This window comes from Aethalodelphis obliquidens, unplaced genomic scaffold, assembly GCF_003676395.1.
Source record: "Aethalodelphis obliquidens isolate GAN/ISIS:26980383/991018 unplaced genomic scaffold, ASM367639v1 scaffold1, whole genome shotgun sequence".
Taxonomy (NCBI): Eukaryota; Metazoa; Chordata; class Mammalia; order Artiodactyla; family Delphinidae; genus Aethalodelphis; species Aethalodelphis obliquidens.
In genome coordinates, this window is record NW_020837945.1 from 55,350,489 (window position 1) to 55,372,191 (window position 21,703).

General features: G+C 37.1%; 1 protein-coding gene across 5 annotated transcripts in view; it reads left to right on the forward strand.

The window, feature by feature from the left end:
- The window catches only part of DZIP3 (DAZ interacting zinc finger protein 3), a 121,167-nt gene that overhangs the window by 15,871 nt on the left and 83,593 nt on the right, over positions 1-21,703 (forward strand). For all 5 annotated transcript variants that reach the window (XR_003432384.1, XM_027104169.1, XM_027104202.1 and 2 more), the window contains exons 3-6: positions 438-507; positions 3,894-4,049; positions 9,938-10,054; positions 20,924-21,004. Coding sequence is in view for 4 of the 5 variants with exons in the window: in XM_027104169.1 (XP_026959970.1) it covers positions 438-507; positions 3,894-4,049; positions 9,938-10,054; positions 20,924-21,004 (424 nt within the window). In the remaining variant the exon portion in view is untranslated. The remainder of the gene's footprint in view (positions 1-437; positions 508-3,893; positions 4,050-9,937; positions 10,055-20,923; positions 21,005-21,703) is intronic.

The window sequence follows — 21,703 nt, forward strand, 5'->3', positions numbered from 1 at the left end:
CTTTCCAGACCTCAATTATTTTCATAAACACACACACACACACACACACACACACACACACACACACACGTATACACACAAATCAAAACATCAACCTTTGCAACCTTTTTTTTCTTTACATTGAGAAACAGTGCTATAAAGTTATTTTTTCCCATTATTTTGGTCTATTGTGTGTTTGTTAAAGATGAAAAATTTTTTACATCAGCTTTGTATTCTCTCTGCCACTATCCAGTAAGGACATGGCATAATTTCTTTTCTTTAACTTGAGTTCCTAAAGAGATATGGCATCTACCACTATTACCAGTCTTTGGTACATATTGTTTACACTTCTGAAACTTTCGGGCAAAAATTCACATGTCAGATTCTTTACTATTACAGTTTAATTGTGTTCTTTGTAAGGAGATGCTCTGAATATAATGCTTTTTCGTTTAAAATAGGGATCTTCCTGTGGAGGAGCAGGCTAAGGAGGAAACCAAGAATAAGGTAGAAAAATCAACGGATCAACTGGTAAGAGACAATGTAGTCAGTTAACTAATGCTTTATGAGAATAGAATGCTAAATCTAATCAATTTAATTATCTGCTAAAAATTTTCCTACCTTAGTGGTCATCACTAAATCTTTCTTTGATAATTGATATTTGTGTCTCAAAGTTATCATTCTAAACACCAATCCTAACTGTCGGTTAAAATTAGTAGATAATTGAATTGACTTGCCCAGAAACATCCCACAATCAATTGTAAGAAATCTCTTATTTGTCTTTTGAAAGCAAAATTCAAACAAAGTGAACACTATACACATAGAAATAAAACATACACAGAGAATTTTATTTATAAAGACATTTCATTGAGTTCTTTCTGAAGTTAATTCTCTTCTTGTTTTTGTCATCTTTACTGTCAGAACCTCCAGTTCTAAATGAATAACTGAATTATACACTAATATAAAGCTTTTATTGCCAGTGACAATATACTTTATGGTAGATTAAAAAATACAGAGGGCTTCCCTGGTGGCGCAGTGGTTGAGAGTCCACCTGCCGTTGCAGGGGACACGGGTTCGTGACCCGGTCTGGGAGGATCTCACATGCCGTGGAGCGGCTGGGCCCATGAGCCATGGCCGCTGAGCCTGCGCGTCCGGACGGGAGAGGCCGCAGCAGTGAGAGGCCCGCGTACCGAAAAAAATACAGACACATGTTTGTGAATATCACATGTATTTATGTTTAGTGAAGGATGGATGGGAGGTATTTGTTAGGTTCTTGTTAGTGTAATTTTTACTTTCCACATAGTTTTATATAATGATTGATGTCCATTTGTTAATAAAGGTTATCCAGTAACTTAGGAGGAGAAAAAATATATAAACGTAAAATAACCATAGTATTCACCTGCATGAGGTTATCACTGTAAAAAATTTTGCAGATGAAATACAATATGTTCAATATGTATACTTGGACCGGGGGATTGGATCCAGAAAAGCCATTTCTAGATACAGATTTCGGAATACAGAGGGAAAGGGGGTGGAAACTTTAACGTTAATTTGGCTTAGATGCTAAATCTATTTTGCAAAAATGGATTGAGCATCAAATATTTTGACAACTAACTTAAAAATTAAAATTGTATTTATAATAAGATTATTTAACAAACATGAAGCTTATAGTAGTTCCTGTTGAAAAAATTTTATTCATGCCATAATCTTACTTGTGTATCAATTTGGTAATTAGTTTTAGATGATTCTGCAATGACTTTTGATTACAGAATTGGCCTTTAGTTTGAAATATATGCACTATTGACAATGGTCATTCTTTTTTTTTTAAACGTCTTTATTGGAGCATAATTACTTTACTATGGTGTGTTAGTTTCTGCTTTATAACAAAGTGAACTAGCTATACATATACATATATCCCCATATCTCTTCCCTCTTGTGTCTCCCTCCCATCCTCCCTATCCCACCCCTCTAGGTGGTCAGAAAGCACCAAGCTGATCTCCCTGTGCTATGCAGCTGCTTCCCACTAGCTATCTATTTTACATTTGGTAGTGTATATGTGTCCATGTCACTCTCTCACTTTGTCACAGCTTACCCTTCCCCCTCCCTGTGTCCTCAAGTCCATTCTCTACGTCTGCATTTTATACCTGTCCTGCCCCTAAGGCCTTCAGAACCTTTTTTTTTTTTCTTTTAGATTCCATGTATATGTGTTAGCATACGGTATTTGTTTTTTTCTTTCTGACTTACTTCACTCTGTATGACAGTCTCTAGGTCCATCCACCTCACTACAAATAACTCAGTTTCATTTATTTTTATGGCTGAGTAATATTCCATTGTATGTATGTGCCACATCTTCTTTATCCATTCATCTGTTGATGGACACTTAGGTTGTTTCCATGTCCTGGCTATTGTAAGTAGAGCTACAATGAACATTTTGGTACATGACTCTTTTTGTATTATGGTTTTCTCAGGGTATATACCCAGTAGTGGGATTGCTGGGTTGTATGGTAGTTCTATTTTTAGTTTTCTAAGGAAACTCCATACTGTTCTCCATAGTGGCTGTATCAATTTACATTCCCACCAACAGTGTGACAATGGTCATTCTTTATAAAGGTTTGTTTGGTTATTTTTTAGAAGCTTTTTTTTTTTTTAACTTTTTGAAAAATTTCAAACCTACAGAAAAGTTGCAAAACTACTACAATGAACACTTATATACTCTTTACTGAGATTTAGCAAACTGTTAACATTTCCTACATTTTTGGATGTAAATATAATGAAGTACCGTAAAATGTAAGATGTGTTTGTTGGGTGTTGTTGGGAATGAAGGAATCTCAATTTAAGACTCAAAACCAGAAGTGGAGAGGAGGAGGAAGAGGAAGAGTAGTAGTCCTGCTGTGGACATTATTGGTTCCTAGTTACTTTCCTGGGTAGTTCCAGGTCTGTTAGAAACCAGGCAGTCACAGTTACCACACACCAGTGACTATTTTGCGTTTTCAGTGACTCTACATGGCCTCTGCGGTAATAACCTGTCTGTTCTCATATACAGAGGTCAGTGGCTACATATTCATATTCCCAAAGTTTCAGCAGGGTGTAAGGACTGTGGTATCTTGTTAAGGTTTGAAGGAAGGCCATCATCCATCTGTTCCAGGATCTTTATTCATTTCTATTGCCCATTCGTTCCTCACAATTAATGTTAATAGAAAATCCAGCAAGACTTGTCTATATAGCTATCAGTTAACCATTAACTACAGCTTTATTAAGTCTGTAGGATCAGTTCCTGAAGTCCCAAGATTATTACTATTTATTTGGCTCTGATTGAATTGAGATTATATGTAGAATCATTATATTATACTAATTTATTTATAATTTAAAGTATTATAACTATTCATTTTCAAATTGCTGTGTTTAGTAGCTGAAACATTAGTCACGTAACGTAAAAAGCACTGTTGGATATAGTTTTCATATTATTTTGTAGAATAATCTATTTAATATTTTAAACTTAGCATTTTTTATGCCTTAAATGGACCAATTCAGTACATGTTGTGTTTTTCTCGAGGGCAACCATTTTTTAAGGCTTCACTCACATTTAAGCCTAAAATCATTCATGTTTCCCATACCACCACCATAAAAAAAAGACATAATTATTCCCATCTTAGAATCTATGCTTTGTTTATAACTTTTAAATTCATGTATGATGGCCTTCCTTAGATTAAAGCTTCTTGAGTTTTAGTCTTAAACTTTCAGCTATGTTGTAAGTTCCTTGAGAACAGAGAGAATGTCTTATTCTTATTGTAGTCTGTCAGAGTGATCTACATATAGCATGTAAAGGAACTTTTTTTAAAAAAATACTTTAGCTGGTTTTAATATTAGAGTAAATTAGAACATGTATAATTGTGTAAATTTTTAATAATGTCTTCTAGGACAAACAGGAAAAGAACATACCTACTGATCTTGTCCCTGTTAACCTGCTATTAGAAGTGAAGAAGTTATTGAATGCAATTAATACTCTACCAAAAGGTGTGGTTCCTCACATCAAGAAGTTCTTACAAGAAGATTTTTCCTTCCAAACTATGCAGGTAAGATCATAATTTGATATTTGGAGCAGAAGTGTAGGTCTGTGTATATGATACACTCTGTTCCTTTACTCTCACACTACTGCCATACTCACAGCACTTCTGACACTAGATGTGTGGGTTTAGTCCCACAACAGTCAATTCTCCAACGTTACCTGGGTGTCCTACAAATCAATTCAATTCTGACACTGTCTACCTGGAGTTAGCAACTGATTCCACAAGTTAAGGGCCCAGTCCAAGACTGCTCCCACTTCAGATGCCAATCAACAGTACTAGGTTGCCCCAGTACTTCTGACTGACTGGCTATACATTGGGGTTCCCATGACCCCTCATGAGTGTAGTAATTTGCCAGAACAGCTCACAGAACTCAGGGAAACACATTGACCAGTTTATTACATGATAAATGATATGATTGATAAAGGATACAGCTGAACAATCACAGGATGATATACATAGGGCAAGGAAGGGTCTCAAGTGCAGGAGCTTCTCTTCTTTTGGAGTTGGGGTACACCACTCTCCTGGCATGTGCATATGCAAACTGGAAGTTTTCCAAAGCCCATACTTTTAGAATTTTTATGGAGATTTCATCATGTAGGCATGATTAATTATTAATTCAGTTTCCAGCCTCTCTTCCCTCTTTGGGGTATGGTGCTGAAATTTCCAAGCTTCTGATCATGGCTTGGTCTTTCTGGTGACCAAGCCTCCATCCAGAAGCCCACTGAGAGTCACCTCATTAGAACAAAAGACACTCCTATCATCCAGGAAATTCCAAGGGTTTTAGGAGCTCTGTGTCTGGAACCAGAGTCAAAGACCAAATATTGGCAGGAACTGGGGACAGATCAATATATGTATTTCTTATTATATATGCATTTCCTATTACTTTACAATGACTCTTTTCTTTTCTTTCCTTTTCTTTTCTTTCTTTCATTCATTCTTTCTTTTTTGCCTCCCTCCCTCCTTTCCTTCCTTCTTTTTCCTTCCTTTTCCTTCCTTCCTTCCTTCTTTTTTTCCTTTCTTTCCTTTCTTTCTTTACCATAACAGTGCCACTAAGGTCTTGACATCTCCATCTTATATCTTGTGAAGGACTTTGGTTTCAGCTTTGACTCTAGACTTTTATTAATTAAATAAAGCTGATGCTAGCCTTTCAAGGATAATGATAGGAATGTGGGTTAGTAGCTTATAAGCTGTTGACTATAAGGTCTAGTGTTTATTCTAATAACTCACAACATGCCACTCTGGGAGAGGAAACTGCTTTCAGTTTTCCTAATTTGTAAAATACTGACAGATTTTTCAAAAATGTAAAATATAAAGAAAAATAATAAGACCTGGATTTTTTAATGAGATAAATATTTTAGAGAATATATTGTTAATTTGCATCTTAGAAATAGTTTTTCTAGATAATAAGTTGTGAAACTTTCAACACAAGATGGGTATCAGTTTGTAAATTAATGGAATTTCCCAAAGTTAAAGAAAATGATCTTCTCTTCTTTGTGACAATTAATTGGGGGGGCGGAGACAGAACACCATAGGTGTCCTGAAAAGGCCACATTTACCTTTTCTGTGAAAGAATATATCATTAATTATTTCCATGGAACAAATTAATACTATTATGATTAAAAATATAAAAAACTCTAAAAATATCCAAAGACTTTATATACAGTTATAATCTTAAGTGAGGTAATTTACCACAAGTATGAATTCTGGTTTGAAATTGATGGAATAATGCCACTATTTCCCTTTTATCTTTTGGAAATCACCCAGAAACCACAATAAGAAACAGAAATCAGTAGGCTTTATATATATAAACAATACCAGTTAGAAGGTAAAAATGAAAGAAAAATATTTTTAATAGTAACAGAAAAGATAAAATACCCAGGAAAACACTTAAGAAATATACAAGATATAAACTAGTGTTTCTCACAGTTTTTCCTAAGCCACTTACGTGAGCCTATCTGACCCCCATACTAGTCCTAAAGAATCAAAATCTCTGGGGGGAGGTCTGGGAATGTGCATTTTAGTAAGTACCCCCACACACTGATTTTTTTACACTAAGTTTAGAAATCAATACTTTATATTAAAACAATAAATAAAAATTTCTAAAACTCTATTAAAGGTAAGATACGAAGACCAGAATGGGAAGCAATACATGTAGGAAGACACAATGTGATAGAGAAGTCAATTTTCCTGAAATTAAAATTTACAAATATCATATAATTCCAATAAAAATAACAAAAGGGTTTTTTTTTTGTTGTTTCTTTTTGTTTGTTTGTTTTTGTTTTTGTTACTAAAAGCTAGTTCTAAAGGGAAATTAAGGGAAGAATAGCCAGGAAAATTACGAAAGAGAAGTGTGGGAGAGAAGGGCTGGGAATTTGCCCACTTTGATATTAAAACTTACTATGGGGACTTCCCTGGTGGAGCAGTGGTTAAGAATCCACCTGCCAATGCAGGGGACACAGGTTTGAGCCCTGGTCTGGGAAGATCCCACGTGCTGCGGAGCAACTAAGCCCGTGCACCACAACTACTGAGCCTGTGCTCTAGAGCCCATGAGCCATGACTACTGAGCCCGCGTGCTGCAACTACTGAAGCCTGCATGCCTAGAGCCCATGCTCCTCAACAAGAGAAGCCACCGCAATGAGAAGCCCATGAACCGCAACGAAGAGTAGCCCCTGCTCACCACAACTAGAGAAAGCCCTTGTGCAGCAACGAAGACCCAACGCAGCCAAAAATAAATAAATTAAATAAATAAATTAAAAAAAAAACTTACTATGATGCTCTAATAATTAAAAGATTGTGTAACTTGCTCTTGGCTCTACAGACAAGTGTAGAAAATACAAGAGAAATTCCAGTAGTAGACCCAAATACATTCAGAAATGTTATGTGTAATAACAAAAGTTGGTAATACTAAAGGGGAAGTGGACCAATCAGCAATCCCAGTGGAAGATTTTAACATAGCTCTCTTAATAAGTAATAGAACATGAACACAAAATTAGTAGAGCTGTAGCAAACTTGATGTAATTGACTTATATATGTGTAACAGTGACAAAATGTATATTCTTTTTAAATGCATATAACATTTACAAAAATTGACCGTATACTAGTTCACAAAGCAAATCTCATCAAATTTAAAAACATCAGAACATGCAGAGCATGTTCTTTAACAACTGTACAATTAATTTAGAAATTAGTTACAGATAGATAAACTAGAAAACCATTGTTCCTAAGTTAAGATATATACGTCTAATCTAGTTAAACCAGAGATCAAAGAAGAAAGCACACTGGACATTAGATAAATTTTGGAACTGAATGAAAAACATATATCAGAATTTGTGTTATTAGATAAAAGTTGTGTTGCAAGGATTATTTATAGCTTGAAATGCATATAATAGAAAAAGAAGCAAGGTTGAATATCAGTCATCTAAACATAAAATTCAAGAGGCTAAGGAAAGAACAGCAAATTAAAAAACAGGCGAAAAAAAGAATAAAGATAGCTAAAACTAATGAAATAGAATAAAACAAACTAGAAAAGGTCAGTTAAACCAAAACTTGATTTTTTGAAAAGACCAATAAAATTGATAAATGCCTGGTAAGAATGTTCAAAAAAAAAGAAGGCAAAAAGAACCAAAATCATGAATGAACGTAAAAACATCAGTACAAATTCCATAGTTATCTATTTTGTCTGAAGGGGATTAAGAGGTGCAGACCTACAGCTATAAGATAAATAAGTCAAGGGGATATAATATATACCTAGGGAACATAGTCAATAATATTATAAAAAGTTCATATAATGATGGATGTTAACTGGTCTTATTGCAACGATCATTTCATGATGATGTCATAAGAAAAATGTCAAATCACTATGTTGTACACCTTGAAATATGTTAATTATAACTCAATAAAATTATTTTTAAATTCCATAGTCATCTAAAGGATAATACAGAATTCTGCTACTTGCAGTGGCTGCCTGGGTTGGTTTAGAGCAACCTTCTTTTGAGAAGAACTAGGAAAACAGGACAGAATCTTGCTTATTTGTGCTTTTCTTGCAGATCACTTAATTCAACTAGGGACTGAGATGACTCCAAGCTTTACTTCTGTTCTGTGAAGAAGAGTCTATTTGTGGTTTACCCTTTGTAGCAGATACTGTCAGTGCCCTGCCCATACCCCTTGGCCCCTTGAACTCTATCATTTCAGTATACTCTGGACAGTTTCCAGTTTTCATATCTACATCTCTATACTTCAGGCCTGCCTTTTTTTTTTTTTTCTGGAACTGCAGAAGGCTGTAATTCTCATGGCAGTTTAGAGATCCCAAGGAATTAATACTCCCCCCTTACCTCAAAAAGCACTCAGTCAATAAACCTTGGGAATCATTATATAAATATCCCAGTTCTCTCTCCCCTTAAGTTGGATAATACTGAGGCTTGAATTTTTCAATGTTTTTCTGTTGTATTAACCCTAGTCATCCACTGTGGGTAACTAGCTTAATAACACACCTGTTAATTTAAAGCTTGCTTTCTCTTCCCTGATGCCCTTCTCCACTCCACTACCATTGCTCTCTGCACCTCTCAAATAAACTACTTGCATACAAATCCTTGTGTTAGGGTCTGCTTCCAACTGGAACCAAAACAGACACTTTGACTCTAAGGGTAAATTTCTTCAGGGTCCCAACCAAAAGAATAAGGTGTTTACCAGAGCCCCTCTTCCTTGATAGGTCATACACTCCAATTTTCCCTCTAGCTCTGCAGCTTTGTGGAAAGCTCTGTCTAGCATTTCAGCCTCTCAGCCATAACTGAATACAGCAATTGCCTTAAGGAGATAAGTGGCTCCAAAAGTCAGTCTGCTGTCTCTGGGCCTTCCTCCTCTATTGCATGTTGGCCCCAGAGATTTTCAGTGCCTTGGTAGCTTTCCAAACAAAAAAAGGTTTTTTTTGTATTTTATCCAGCTTTTTTAGTTCTTGTTGAGAATATTGCTCTGAAACTACCTAAACTGTTTGGCAAAGGTGGAACTTCAGTGTTATGTTTTATATACCTATTCAAATTCAAGAGATATTGTTGAGTATATGGTTGGATACATGAGTCTGGAATTCAGGTGATAGTTCTGAGCTCTAAATATAAATTTGGAAAACTGTTAGTGTGTAGATGCTATTTAAAAAGACGACAGTGGATTACTTTATCTAGGGAATGTGTGTTGATAGAGAAGAGGTTCATTAAATAGAGTGTTACGGAGACTGAAGTAAAGTATCTAGTTAGGCTAGGAGAAAAACAGGGAAGTATTGTATACTGGAAACCAAGTTAAGAAAGTGTAGATTAAATTTCCCACATAGATAATACATCATTAAACAAATAATGTAATTTAAGCCAAGCATTTGTGGGTACAAGGCATTGGGGAATGGACACAAAGATAAGACATAGTTAATTCCTTTCATTTCATCTATGTAAATAAACTATGGTACATAATAAATCATATATTAACTTGGTTCAAATTAGATGACAGCAAAAGATGGTTTGCCTTGGTGTTGGTATTTTTAAAGCCAGCATTCCTATTTACCAGAGATTCAGGGCTGGAATGAAGATTTTTAGCTATGTTAGAGAATAGAAGGTATGAGAATGAAGTGGGATTATGACTTTCTTCTGAAGTAGGAGTGGACATTGCCAACCCTTCAGCAGGCATAGGAGTGCTTTTTAGTATCTTGAGGAAGTAGTTACAAAGATGATTTTTTGAACTACTTAAAAACAAACAAATATGAGAACAATTTTATCTAGGTCATGTGGATTTTTTAAAAAATCATCTTTATTCTCCAAATTTTCTACAATGAGCATGTATTATTTGTATAATAAAAATAAATGTTGATATTTGCTCTAACTTAAGGAAATTTTCAACCAAATTATTTTCCACAGAGAGAAGTTGCAGCCAACAGCCAAAATGGGGAGGAAATTGTTCCTGCTTTGACTTTACGTTTCTTAATAACACAACTGGAAGCAGCACTTAGGAACATTCAAGCTACTAATTATACTGTAAGTGTTTTCTTTTTGAAAGTTTGAAATAATGGACTTGGACAACATTTTTTCAATGAGAGAACTGTCAATGTATGCTTATTTTAAGGTGTAGGCCAATTTGTATTTTCCTCATTTACCTCTAGAGAAAGGTATACATAGATTGATTTCTTTCACATGTCTTGTACTTTCTCATGACTGCTTCTCTTTAATGAGCCGATTCTAGTTTCCTTTCCTACCATAACATTGTTCATCTTAAATAGAGAAACTTGAACTTTCTAGAGTAAACTTGAACTTTCTGAAAGCCCTAAAAATGGGCTTTCCCAATTAGAAATGGAGAATCATGAACTTTAAAAACTACTCCTTCCTTTCCCCCTAATTGATAATCAACTCCTCTTTTTACTGATATTTCTGTTTTTTAAGTTGAAGTATAGTTGATTTACAATTTTGTGTTAATTTCTGCTGTACAGCAAAGTGATTCAGGTATACATATATATATGTTCTTTTTTATATTCTTTTCCATTACGGTTTATCTCAGGATATTGAATATGGTTCTTTGTGCTATACAGTAGGACCTTGTTGTTTATCCATTCTATATGTAATTCTACTGATATTTCTGTATGTGTAAAAACTGGAACTTCTGTCATCTATTATTGAGTAATCATGTGAGATAAAATTGACAAGACATACTTATATGTTCAAGGTCAAATGATACTTCAGAAATAGAGAAAAATCTGAGGAAAAGTAAACATTGCATCAAAAATAAGAACCAATAGTAAGGACATAAAAGGAAAAATCAGTCCTTTGAATAATTTGGATCAGTAAAATACGCTAAGTTTTGCACACATGTAGAAGATGGATTAGAGCTGTCTTCAAGAATGGACTACCCAGGCATCAAACAAAGTAGCCTAAGACACCACATCCCATATTATAATAGTATACAAAGAGATAGAAAAATCATCTTTTTTTAGGATTCTCAGGTCAGGTTCTAAGAGGTCTATATACCACCCTAAAGGAATTCTAGATGGAGTCAAAAGAGGGAACAAAGAAAAGTAGTTTGCATCAACATGTAATCCCAAGAACTTCTGGGATGCTGCAGACCTGCTATTTCTCCCAGTGACCAGGCTGCTAAGCAGTGAAATAAATCACTATAAACTCAGCATTAACAAATGCTGATTGCTTAGCCTTCTCTACTTAGGCATTACTTCAAAGATGAGTCTTACACTAAGAATGGAAAAGTTTCCTCTGTTGTTGGCACTTGTGAGCAGAATCAGAATTGTCACAATCAGAGCAGCCTACTGCTATATCCAGATGTCTCTCTCTGTTCCTCAAGGCCACCGGGAGAGGCGAGGCAACCTTTTAGGAAGTGGCAGTAGGGTGGGGGTGGGGGACAGCTGCCAGTAACATCTCTATATACATTTAGTTCCAGTACCTGGGATACTCTCTGTTAATGGGGGGAAGGTAGGAAGGAAAGGGCAGGGCCTTTAGGTTAGAAATGTACCACTTGCATCTTTAAATTCTTTACATTCTACATCTAATGATAGCATTACCACAATTCTGCATCTTGTTCTCAAATGCTCTTTTTGTTTAGAATTGTATGAGACAAGGACTTTGTTGTAGTTTTAATGAAGCTAGTTTTTTTAAAGTTACAAACTAATAGTTCACACCTATTAGTGCTTGCTATAAAGCAGACACTGTTCTAAGCACTTTGTAAGGATTAGCTTATTTAGTCTTCACAAGCAACCCATCTCATTATTCCCATTTTACAGATTAGAAACTAGGGCACGGAGGTTAACTAATTTGCTTAATTCATCAAGTAGTAAGTAGTGGAGTCAAGATACAAACCCATGTAGTGTTGGCTTCAGAGCCTCTGCAGAGATAGGAAGTTTAAGATGGAAACCAATTAGATGTTACAGGGGAGTTTGTGTTTATAAACTCACTTGGCCCATTGATAATAAACATACATGTGTATTTCCACTGAAATTAGTTTGAAGCTAAACTCCTAACCCCAACCAGTTATAAATACATACTGTTGGCCATTATACTTTTAGTCAGTATAGGGCTTATGAAAAGAATGAACAATATTTTTCTCCATAGAAATTTAACTTTTTTTTTTTAACACCTTTATTGGGGTATAATTGCTTTACAATGCTGTGTTTCTGCTTTATAACAAAGTGAATCAGTTATACATATACATATGTTCCCATATCTCTTCCCTCTTGCATCTTCCTCCCTCCCACCATCCCTATCCCACCCCTCCAGGCAGTCACAAAGCACCGAGCTGATCTCCCTGTGCTATGCGGCTGCTTCCCACTAGCTATCTACCTTACGTTTGGTAGTGTATATATGTCCATGGCTCTCTCTCGCTTTGTCATAGCTCACCCTTCCCCCTCCCCATATCCTCAAGTCCTGCTCCAGTAGGTCTGTGTCTCTATTCCTGTCTTAACCCTAGGTTCTTCATAACATTTTTTTTTCTTAAATTCCATATATATGTGTTAGCATACAGTATTTGTCTTTTTCTTTCTGACTTACTTCACTCTGTATGACAGACTCTAGGTCTATCCACCTCATTACGAATAGCTCAATTTCGTTCCTTTTTATGGCTGAGTAATATTCCATTGTGTATATGAGCCACATCTTCTTTATCCATTCATCCGATGATGGGCACTTAGGTTGTTTCCATCTCCTGGCTATTGTAAATAGAGCTGCAATGAACATTTTGGTATATGACTCTTTTTGAATTATGGTTTTCTCAGGGTATATGCCCAGTAGTGGGATTGCTGGGTCATATGTTAGTTCTCTTTGTAGTTTTTTAAGGAACCTCCATACTGTTCTCCATAGTGGCTGTACCAATTCACATTCCCGTCAGCAGTGCAGGAGTGTTCCCTTTTCTCCACACCCTCTCCAGCATTTATTGTTTCTAGATATTTTGATGATGGCCATTCTGATGGGTGTGAGATGATATCTCATTGTAGTTTTGATTTGCATTTCCCTAATGATTAATGATGTTGAGCATTCTTTCATGTGTTTGTTGGCAGTCTGTATATCTTCTTTGGAGAAATGTCTATTTAGGTCTTCTGCTCATTTTTGGATTGGGTTGTTTGTTTTGTTGTTATTGAGCTGCATGAGCTGCTTGTAAATTTTGGAAATTAATCCTTTGTCAGTTGCTTCATTTGCAAATATTTTCTCCCATTCTGAGGGTTGTCTTTTGGTCTTGTTTATGATTTTCTTTGCTGTGCAAAAGCTTTGCAGTTTCATTAGGTCCCATTTGTTTATTTTTGTTTTTATTTCCATTTCTCTAGGAGGTGGGTCAAAAAGGATCTTGCTGTGATTTATGTCATAGAGTGTATAGCCTATGTTTTCCTCTAAGAGTTTGATAGTTTCTGGCCTTACATTTAGGTCTTTAATCCATTTTGAGCTTGTTTTTGTGTATGGTGTTAGGGAGTGATCTAATCTCATACTTTTACAGGTAGCTCTCCAGTTTTCCCAGCACCACTTATTGAAGAGGCTGTCCTTTCTCCACTGTCCATTCCTGCCTCCTTTATCAAAGATAAGGTGACCATATGTGTGTGGGTTTATCTCTGGGCTTTCTATCCTGTTCCATTGATCTATCTTTCTGTTTTTGTGCCAGTACCATACTGTCTTGATTACTGTAGCTTTATAGTATAGTCTGAAGTCAGGGAGCCTGATTCCTCCAGCTCCGTTTTTCGTTCTCAATATTGCTTTGGATATTCGGGGTCTTTTGTGTTTCCATACAAATTGTGAAATTTTTTGTTCTAGTTCTGTGAAAAATGCCAGTGGTAGTTTGATAGGGATTGCATTGAATCTGTAGATTGCTTCGGGGAGTAGAGTCATTTTTACAATGTTGATTCTTCGAATCCAAGAACATGGTATATCTCTTCATCTATTTGTATCATCTTTAATTTCTTTCATCAGTGTCTTATAATTTTCTGCATACAGGTCTTTTGTCTCCTTAGATAGGTTTATTCCTAGATATTTTATTCTTTTGGTTGCAATGGTAAATGGGAGTGTTTTCTTGATTTCACTTTTAGATTTTTCATCATTAGTGTATAGGAATGCAAGAGATTTCTGTGCATTACTTTTGTATCCTGCAGCTTTACCAAATTCATTGATTAGCTCTAGTAGTTTTCTGGTAGCATCTTTAGAATTCTCTATGTATACTATCATGTCATCTGCAAACAGTGACAGCTTTACTTCTTCTTTTCCGATTTGGATTCCTTTTATTTCCTTTTCTTTTCTGATTGCTGTGGTTAAAACTTCCAAAACTGTATTGAATAAGAGTGGTGAGAGTGGGCAACCTTGTCTTGTTCCTGATCTTAGTGGAAATGCTTTCTGTTTTTCACCATTGAGGATGATGTTGGCTGTGGGTTTGTCATATATGGTGGCCTTTATTATGTTGAGGAAAGTTCCCTCTATACCTACTTTCTGCAGGGTTTTTATCATAAATGGGTGTTGAATTTTGTCAAAAGCTTTCTCTGCATCTATTGAGATGATCATATGGTTTTTCTCCTTCACTTTGTTAATATGGTTTATCACATTGATTGATTTGCGTATATTGAAGAATCCTTGCATTCCTGAAATAAACCCCACTTGATCATGGTGTATGATCCTTTTAATGTGCTGTTGGATTCTGTTTGCTAGTATTTTGTTGAGGATTTTTGCATCTATGTTCATCAGTGATATCGGCCTGTACTTTTCTTTCTTTGTGACATCCTTGTCTGGTTTTGGTATCAAGGTGATGGTGGCCTTGTAGAATGAATTTGGGAGTGTTCCTCCCTCTGCTATATTTTGGAAGAGTTTGAGAAGGATAGGTATTAGCTCTTCTCTAAATGTTTGATAGAATTCGCCTGTGAAGCCATCTGGTCCTGGGCTTTTGTTTGTTGGAAGATTTTTAATCACAGTTTCAATTTCAGTGCTTGTGAATGGTCTGTTCATATTTTGTATTTCTTCCTGATTCAGTCTTGGCAGGTTGTGCATTTCTAAGAATTTGTCCATTTCTTCCAGGTTGTCCATTTTATTGGCATAGAGTTCCTTGTAGTAATCTCTCATGATCTTTTGTATTTCTGCACTGTCAGTTGTTACTTCTTTTTCATTTCTAATTCTATTGATTTGAGTCTTCTCCCTTTTTTTCTTGATGAGTCTGGCTAATGGCTTATCTATTTTGTTTATCTTCTCAAAGAACCAGCTTTTGGTTTTATTGATCTTTGCTATCATTTCCTTCATTTCTTTTTCATTTATTTCTGATCTGATTTTTATTTCTTTGCTTCTGCTAACTTTGGGTTTTTTTTGTTCTTCTTTCTCTAATTGCTTTAGGTGCAAGGTTAGGTTGTTTATTCGAGATGTTTCCTGTTTCTTAAGGTGGGCTTGTATTGCTATAAACTTCCCTCTTAGAACTGCTTTTGCTGCATCCCACAGGTTTTGGGTCATCGTGTCTCCATTGTCATTTGTTTGTAGGTATTGTCTGATTTCCTCTTTGATTTCTTCAGTGATCACTTCGTTAGTAAGTAGTGTATTGTTTAACCTCCATGTGTTTGTATTTTTTACAAATCTTTTCCTGTAATTGATATCTAGTCTTATGGCGTTGTGGTCGGAAAAGATACTTGATACAATTTCAGTTTTCTTAAATTTGCCAGGGCTTGATTTGTGACCCAAGATATGATCTATCCTAGAGAATGTTCCATGAGCACTTGAGAAAAATGTGTATTCTGTTGTTTTTAGATGGAGTGTCCTATAAATATTAATTAAGTCCATCTTGTTTAATGTATCATTTAAAGCTTGTGTTTCCTTATTTATTTTCATTTTGGATGATCTGTCCATGGGTGAAAGTGGGGTGTTTAAGTCCCCTACTATGACTGTGTTACTGTCAATTTCCCCTTTTATGACTGTTAGTATTTGCCTTGTGTATTGAGGTGCTTCTATGTTGGGTGCATAAATATTTACTGTTGTTATATCTTCTTCTTGGATCGATCCCTTGATCATTATGTCCTTCTTTGTCTCTTGTAATAGTCTTTATGTTAAAGTCTATTTTGTCTGATATGAGCATTGCGACTCCAGCTTTCTTTTGGTTTCCATTTGCATAGAATATCTTTTTCCATCCACTTACTTTCAGTCTGTATGTGTCTCTAGGTCTGAAGCGGATCTGTGGTAGGCTGCATATATATGGGTATTGTTTTTGTATCCATTCAGCCAGTCTGTGTCTTTTGGTGGGAGCATTAGTCCATTTACATTTAAGGTAATTATCGATATGTATGTTTCTATTCCCATTTTCTAAATTGTTTTGAGTTCGTTATTGTAGGTCTTTTCTTTCTCTTGTGTTTCTTGCCTAGAGAAGTTCCTTTAGCATTTGTTGTAAAGCTGGTTTGGTGGTGCTGAAGTCTCTCAGCTTTCGCTTGTCTGTAAAGATTTTAATTTCTCCATCAAATCTGAATGAGATCCTTGCTGGGTAGAGTAATCTTGGTTGCAGGTTTTTCTCCTTCATCACTTTCAGTATGTCCTGCCACTCCCTTCTGGCTTGCAGAGTTTCTGCTGAGAGATCAGCTGTTAACCTTATGGGGATTCCCTTGTGTGTTATTTGTTGTTTTTCCCTTGCTGCTTTTAATATGCTTTCTTTGTGTTTAATTTTTGACAGTTTGATTAGTATGTGTCTTGGCGTATTTCTCCTTGGATTTATCCTGTATGGGACTCTCTGTGCTTCCTGGACTTGATTAACTATTTCCTTTCCCATAATAGGGAAGTTTTCAACTACAATCTCCTCAAATATTTTCTCTGTCCTTTTTTTTTCTCTTCTTCTTCTGGAACCCCTATAATTCGAATGTTGGTGCGTTTAATGTTGTCCCAGCTGTCTCTGAGACTGTCCTCATTTCTTTTCATTCTTTTTTCTTTATTCTGCTCTGCAGTAGTTATTTCCACTATTTTATCTTCCAGGTCACTTCTCTGTTCTTCTGCCTCAGTTATTCTGCTATTGATCCCATCTAGAATATTTTTCATTGCATTTATTGTGTTGTTCATCATTGTTTGTTTCATCTTTAGTTCTTCTAGATCCTTGTTAAATGTTTCTTGCATTTTGTCTATTCTTTTTCCAAGATTTTGGATCATCTTTACTATCATTATTCTGAATTCTTTTTCAGGTAGACTGTCTATTTCCTCTTCATTTGTTAGGTCTGGTGCGTTTTTATCTTGCTCCTTCATCTGCTGTGTGTTTTTCTGTCTTCTCATTTTGCTTATCTTACTGTGTTTGGGGTCTCCTTTTTGCAGGCTGCAGGTTCGTAGTTCCCATTGTTTTTGATGTCTGTCCCCAGTGGCTAAGGTTGATTCAGTGGGTTGTGTAGGCTTCCTGGTGGAGGGGAGTAGTGCCTGTGTTCTGGTGGATGAGGCTGGATCTTGTCTTTCTGGTGGGCAGGTCCACGTCTGGTTGTGTGTTTTGGGGTGTCTGTGGACGTATTATGATTTTCGGCAGCCTCTCTGCTAATGGATGGGGTTGCGCTTCCTGTTTTGCTAGTTGTTTGGCATAGGGTGTCCAGTACTGTAGCTTGCTGGTTGTTGAGTGAAGCTGGGTGCTGGTGTTGAGATGGAGATCTCTGGGAGATTTTTGCAATTTGGTATTATGTGCAGCTGGGAGGTGTCTTGTGGACCAGTGTCCTGAAGTTGGCTTTCCCACCTCAGAGGCACAGCACTGACTCCTGGCTGCAGCACCAAGAGCCTTTCATCCACACGGCTCAGAATAAAAGAGAGAAAAAGTAGAGAGAAAGAATTAGTAGAAGTAGGAAGAAAGAAAGAAAGAAAGAGAGAGAGAGGGAGGGAGGGAGGGAGGAAGGAAGGAAGGAAGGAAGGAAGGAAGGAAGGAAGAAGAAAAGAAGGAAAGAAAGAAAGGAGGGAGGGAGGGATGGTGGGGGGAAGGAAGGAAGAAAGGAGGGAAGGAAGGAAAAAAGAAAGAAAGAAAGAAAGAAGATAAAGTAAAATAAAATAGAAGATAATAAAGTTATTAAATTAAAAAATAATTATTAAGAGAAAAAAATTTTTTTAAAAAACTGGACTGATAGAACCTTAGGACAAATGGTGGAAGGAAAGCTATGCCGACAAAATCTCACACAGAAGCATACACATACACACTCACAAAAAGAGGAAAAGGGAAAAAATCATAAATCTTGCTCTCAAAGTCCACCTCCTCAATTTGGGATGACTCGTTGTCTATTCATGTATTCCACAGATGCAGGGTACATCAAGTTGATTGTGGAGCTTTAATCCGCTGCTTCTGAGGCTCCTGGGAGAGATTTCCCTTTCTCTTCTTTGTTCTCACAGCTCCCAGGGGCTCAGCTTTGGATTTGGCCCCGCCTCTGCATGTAGGTCGCTGGAGGGCATTTGTTTTTTGCTCAGACAGAACGGGGTTAAAGGAGCCGCTGATTCGGGGGCTCTGGCTCACTCAGGCCGGGGGGGAGGGAGGGGCGCGGAGTGCAGGGAGAGCCTGCGGCGGCAGAGGCCGGCGTGACGTTGCACCAGCCTGAGGCCCGCCGTGCGTTCTCCCGGGAAGTTGTCCCTGGATCCCGGGAACCTGGCAGTGGCGGGCTGCACAGCCTCCCCAGAAGAGGGGTGTGGATAGTGACCTATGCTCGCACACAGGCCCCTTGGTGGCAGCAGCAGCAGCCTTAGCGTCTCATGTCCGTCTCTGGGGTCCGCGCTTTTAGCCGCGGCTCGTGCCCGTCTCTGGGGTCCGTGCTTTTAGCTGCGGCTCGCGCCTGTCTCTGGCGTTCCTTTAAGCAGCGCTCTTAATCCCCTCTCCTTGCGCACCAGGAAACAAAGAGGGAAGAAAAAGTCTCTTGCCTCTTCACCAGCTCCAGACCTTTTCCCGGACTCCCTCCCGTCTAGCCGTGGTGCACTAACCCCTTCAGGCTGTGTTCACGCAGCCAACCCCAGTCCTCTCCCTGCGCTCCGACCAAAGCCTGAGCCTCAGCTCGCAGCCCCGCCCGCCCCGGCGGGTGAGCAGACAAGCCTCTCAGGTTGGTGAGTGCCGGTCGGCACCGATCCTCTGGGCGGGAATCTCCCCGCTTTGCCCTCTGCACCCCTGTTGCTGTGCTCTCCTCTGCGGCCCCGAAGCTCCCCCCTCCGGCTCCCGCAGTCTCCGCCCGCGAAGGGGCTTCCTACTGTGTGGAAACCTTTCCTCCTTCACAGCTCCCTCCCACTGGTGCATGTCCCGTCCCTATTCTTTTGTCTCTGTTTTTTTCTTTTGCCCTACCCAGGTACGTGGGGAGTTTCTTGCCTTTTGGGAGGTCTGAGATCACCTGCCAGCATTCAGTAGGTGTTCTGTAGGAGTTGTTCCACGTGTAGATGTATTTCTGGTGTATCTGTGGGGAGAAAGGTGATCTCCGTGTCTTACTCTTCTGCCATCTTCCCATTTAACTTTTTATTTTGAGATAATTTTAGATGCAGAGAAGTTGCAAAAATACAACTTTGTACAGTAGAAAAGTACAGAGAGGTCCTGGTGTACCCTGCAGGCAGTTTCCCTCAATAGTTACATCTTCATAACAATATATTATCAAAACCAGGAAGTTGACATTGGTACAGTGGGTGTTTTGTCAGGGGTCTCCAACCCCCGTGTTCAGAAGGACTCGTGGGACTCAGTATATAGTTGTACTCATGCTGAGATTTATTGCAATTATATAGTAAAGATACACACCCAGACTATAATGGTCAAAACATAACGTAGGCAGAGTCTAGAGGAATCCATCTTCAGGCTTCCTATGTTTTCTCCCTTCCATGAGGGGTTACACAGAGTACATTCCTTCTTTCCCTCCTTCGCAACAAAAATGCAGCAGTGTGTGTCTGTGGTTGTGTGTGTGTGTGTCTGTGTGTCTGTGTGTGTGTGTGTGTGTGTGTGTGTGTGTGTGTGAGAGATATTTCTGCCCAGGGATGTCCATTAGAGAATCAGTGCTCTAGATTTTTATTGGGTGTTGGTCATGTAGGCACCCTCTGCCTAACATGTATCAAAATTTCAGATTCCCAGAAGAAACTTCCTGGTGCTCAACATAAATCACATAGTTGGCACAAACAGTCTAGGAACAGTGAGACACCCCTGTCAGAGAACAGTGGGAACACTCTTGAAATCCAGATTTACAGATACCAGCCGAGGGTCAGCCTTGCAAGCAGACCTTTCTAAGGATAGCATTCTCAGGTCAGCTGTGATAAGTTTTTTATGCACAGGTGTGTGTAGTTCTGTCCCATTTTATCACAAGTGTATATGTTTGTAACCACTACTGGAATCAGGATAAAAGAACTATTTCATCACCATGAAAATCTCTTATGCTACCCCTTTATAGTCATATGCACCCTTTACCCTCCTCACTCTCCCTAACCCCTAACCTATTCTCCATCTCTAATTTGGCATAGACCATTTTCAAATGAAGGAAATATTTGTGTTTTAATTTTTCATTAAATAAGTGATAAGCTTTATGTTCATACTGTTATAACAAAACCCACATGTGGACAATAAAAGACTTTGATTTAAGAGATCATTGTATTTTCTAAGCTGGATGGTAGTATTTGTTATTATCTAAAGTGTTCCTATACAAAAATATCATGAGAGAAAGAGAATTTTTTGGCAAGTTTTAGTATAACAAATCTTGATGGCATTTGCTTTCATTTTCTTTGATCAAACTCTAATGTTTTATTTTGAGATTATTGACTCTCTTCTGGGTCAAACTATTAAATACATCTAAAATGAATTCTCTGTAGTGATTATTAGATGACTGACAATATAATGATAATTTTAACTATTTTTAATAGTTATTAAATAGGCCTAGGATATTTAATTAAGCTTTCTACAGTAAAAAGTACCATAGTCTAAATAATCAACTAAAGTATATTTTATCTTTTTAGGCACATCAGATTAATATTGGTTATTATTTGACATTACTATTTTTGTATGGAGTAGCAGTCACTGAAAGAGGAAAGAAAGAGGTATGTAGCATGTGTTATTTGCACATTATAAATCTCTTCACATACACTGACTTCATTTTAACAAATTAAAATGTTGATTTTTGACCTTCTCTAAAAGTTGAAACCACTCTGTGACTTTTCTGTCATATATTGAAAATGTAGAGTAATTATGCTAGAGACTATATTGTGCAACTAAAAATATTGGTAGGGGAAACTTAATGTTAGCTTATAACTTTATTTATCTTTGAAATACTTATCACATATAAAACAGAAAATTGTTTAGCTTCTTTCACTTATATAATAAATTTTAATCCATTTTTTAGTGTAGTTTAATCTCTCTGGTCTTTATCTTATCCTCTTTGTAAAATGTGAGTTTTACCTCAAATTCTTTATCAAATAAAGTGAAGTGCAAAAGTAAAAATCTAGGAGGTAAGTAGGTGATTTCTAAGGGTCCTTACAAATTTAAATTCTCTTTTTCTTATTTTTAATGATTTCTCAATTGCAGCGTTGATATCTCTTTTACTTTTTGTATTCCTAAATTTGTACTCTCTACTTGGTTTCATAAATAAATAAATCTGACTTGTTAATTAGGTGAGTAGAATTTATAAGCACCAAACTGAAAACATTTCCACTTTAAATAATTTCACATAATGCTAATTATTTAGTGTGATGTGCTAGAGAATATTTTAAAATGAGGCCATGCAGCATGTTTTTTTCCCA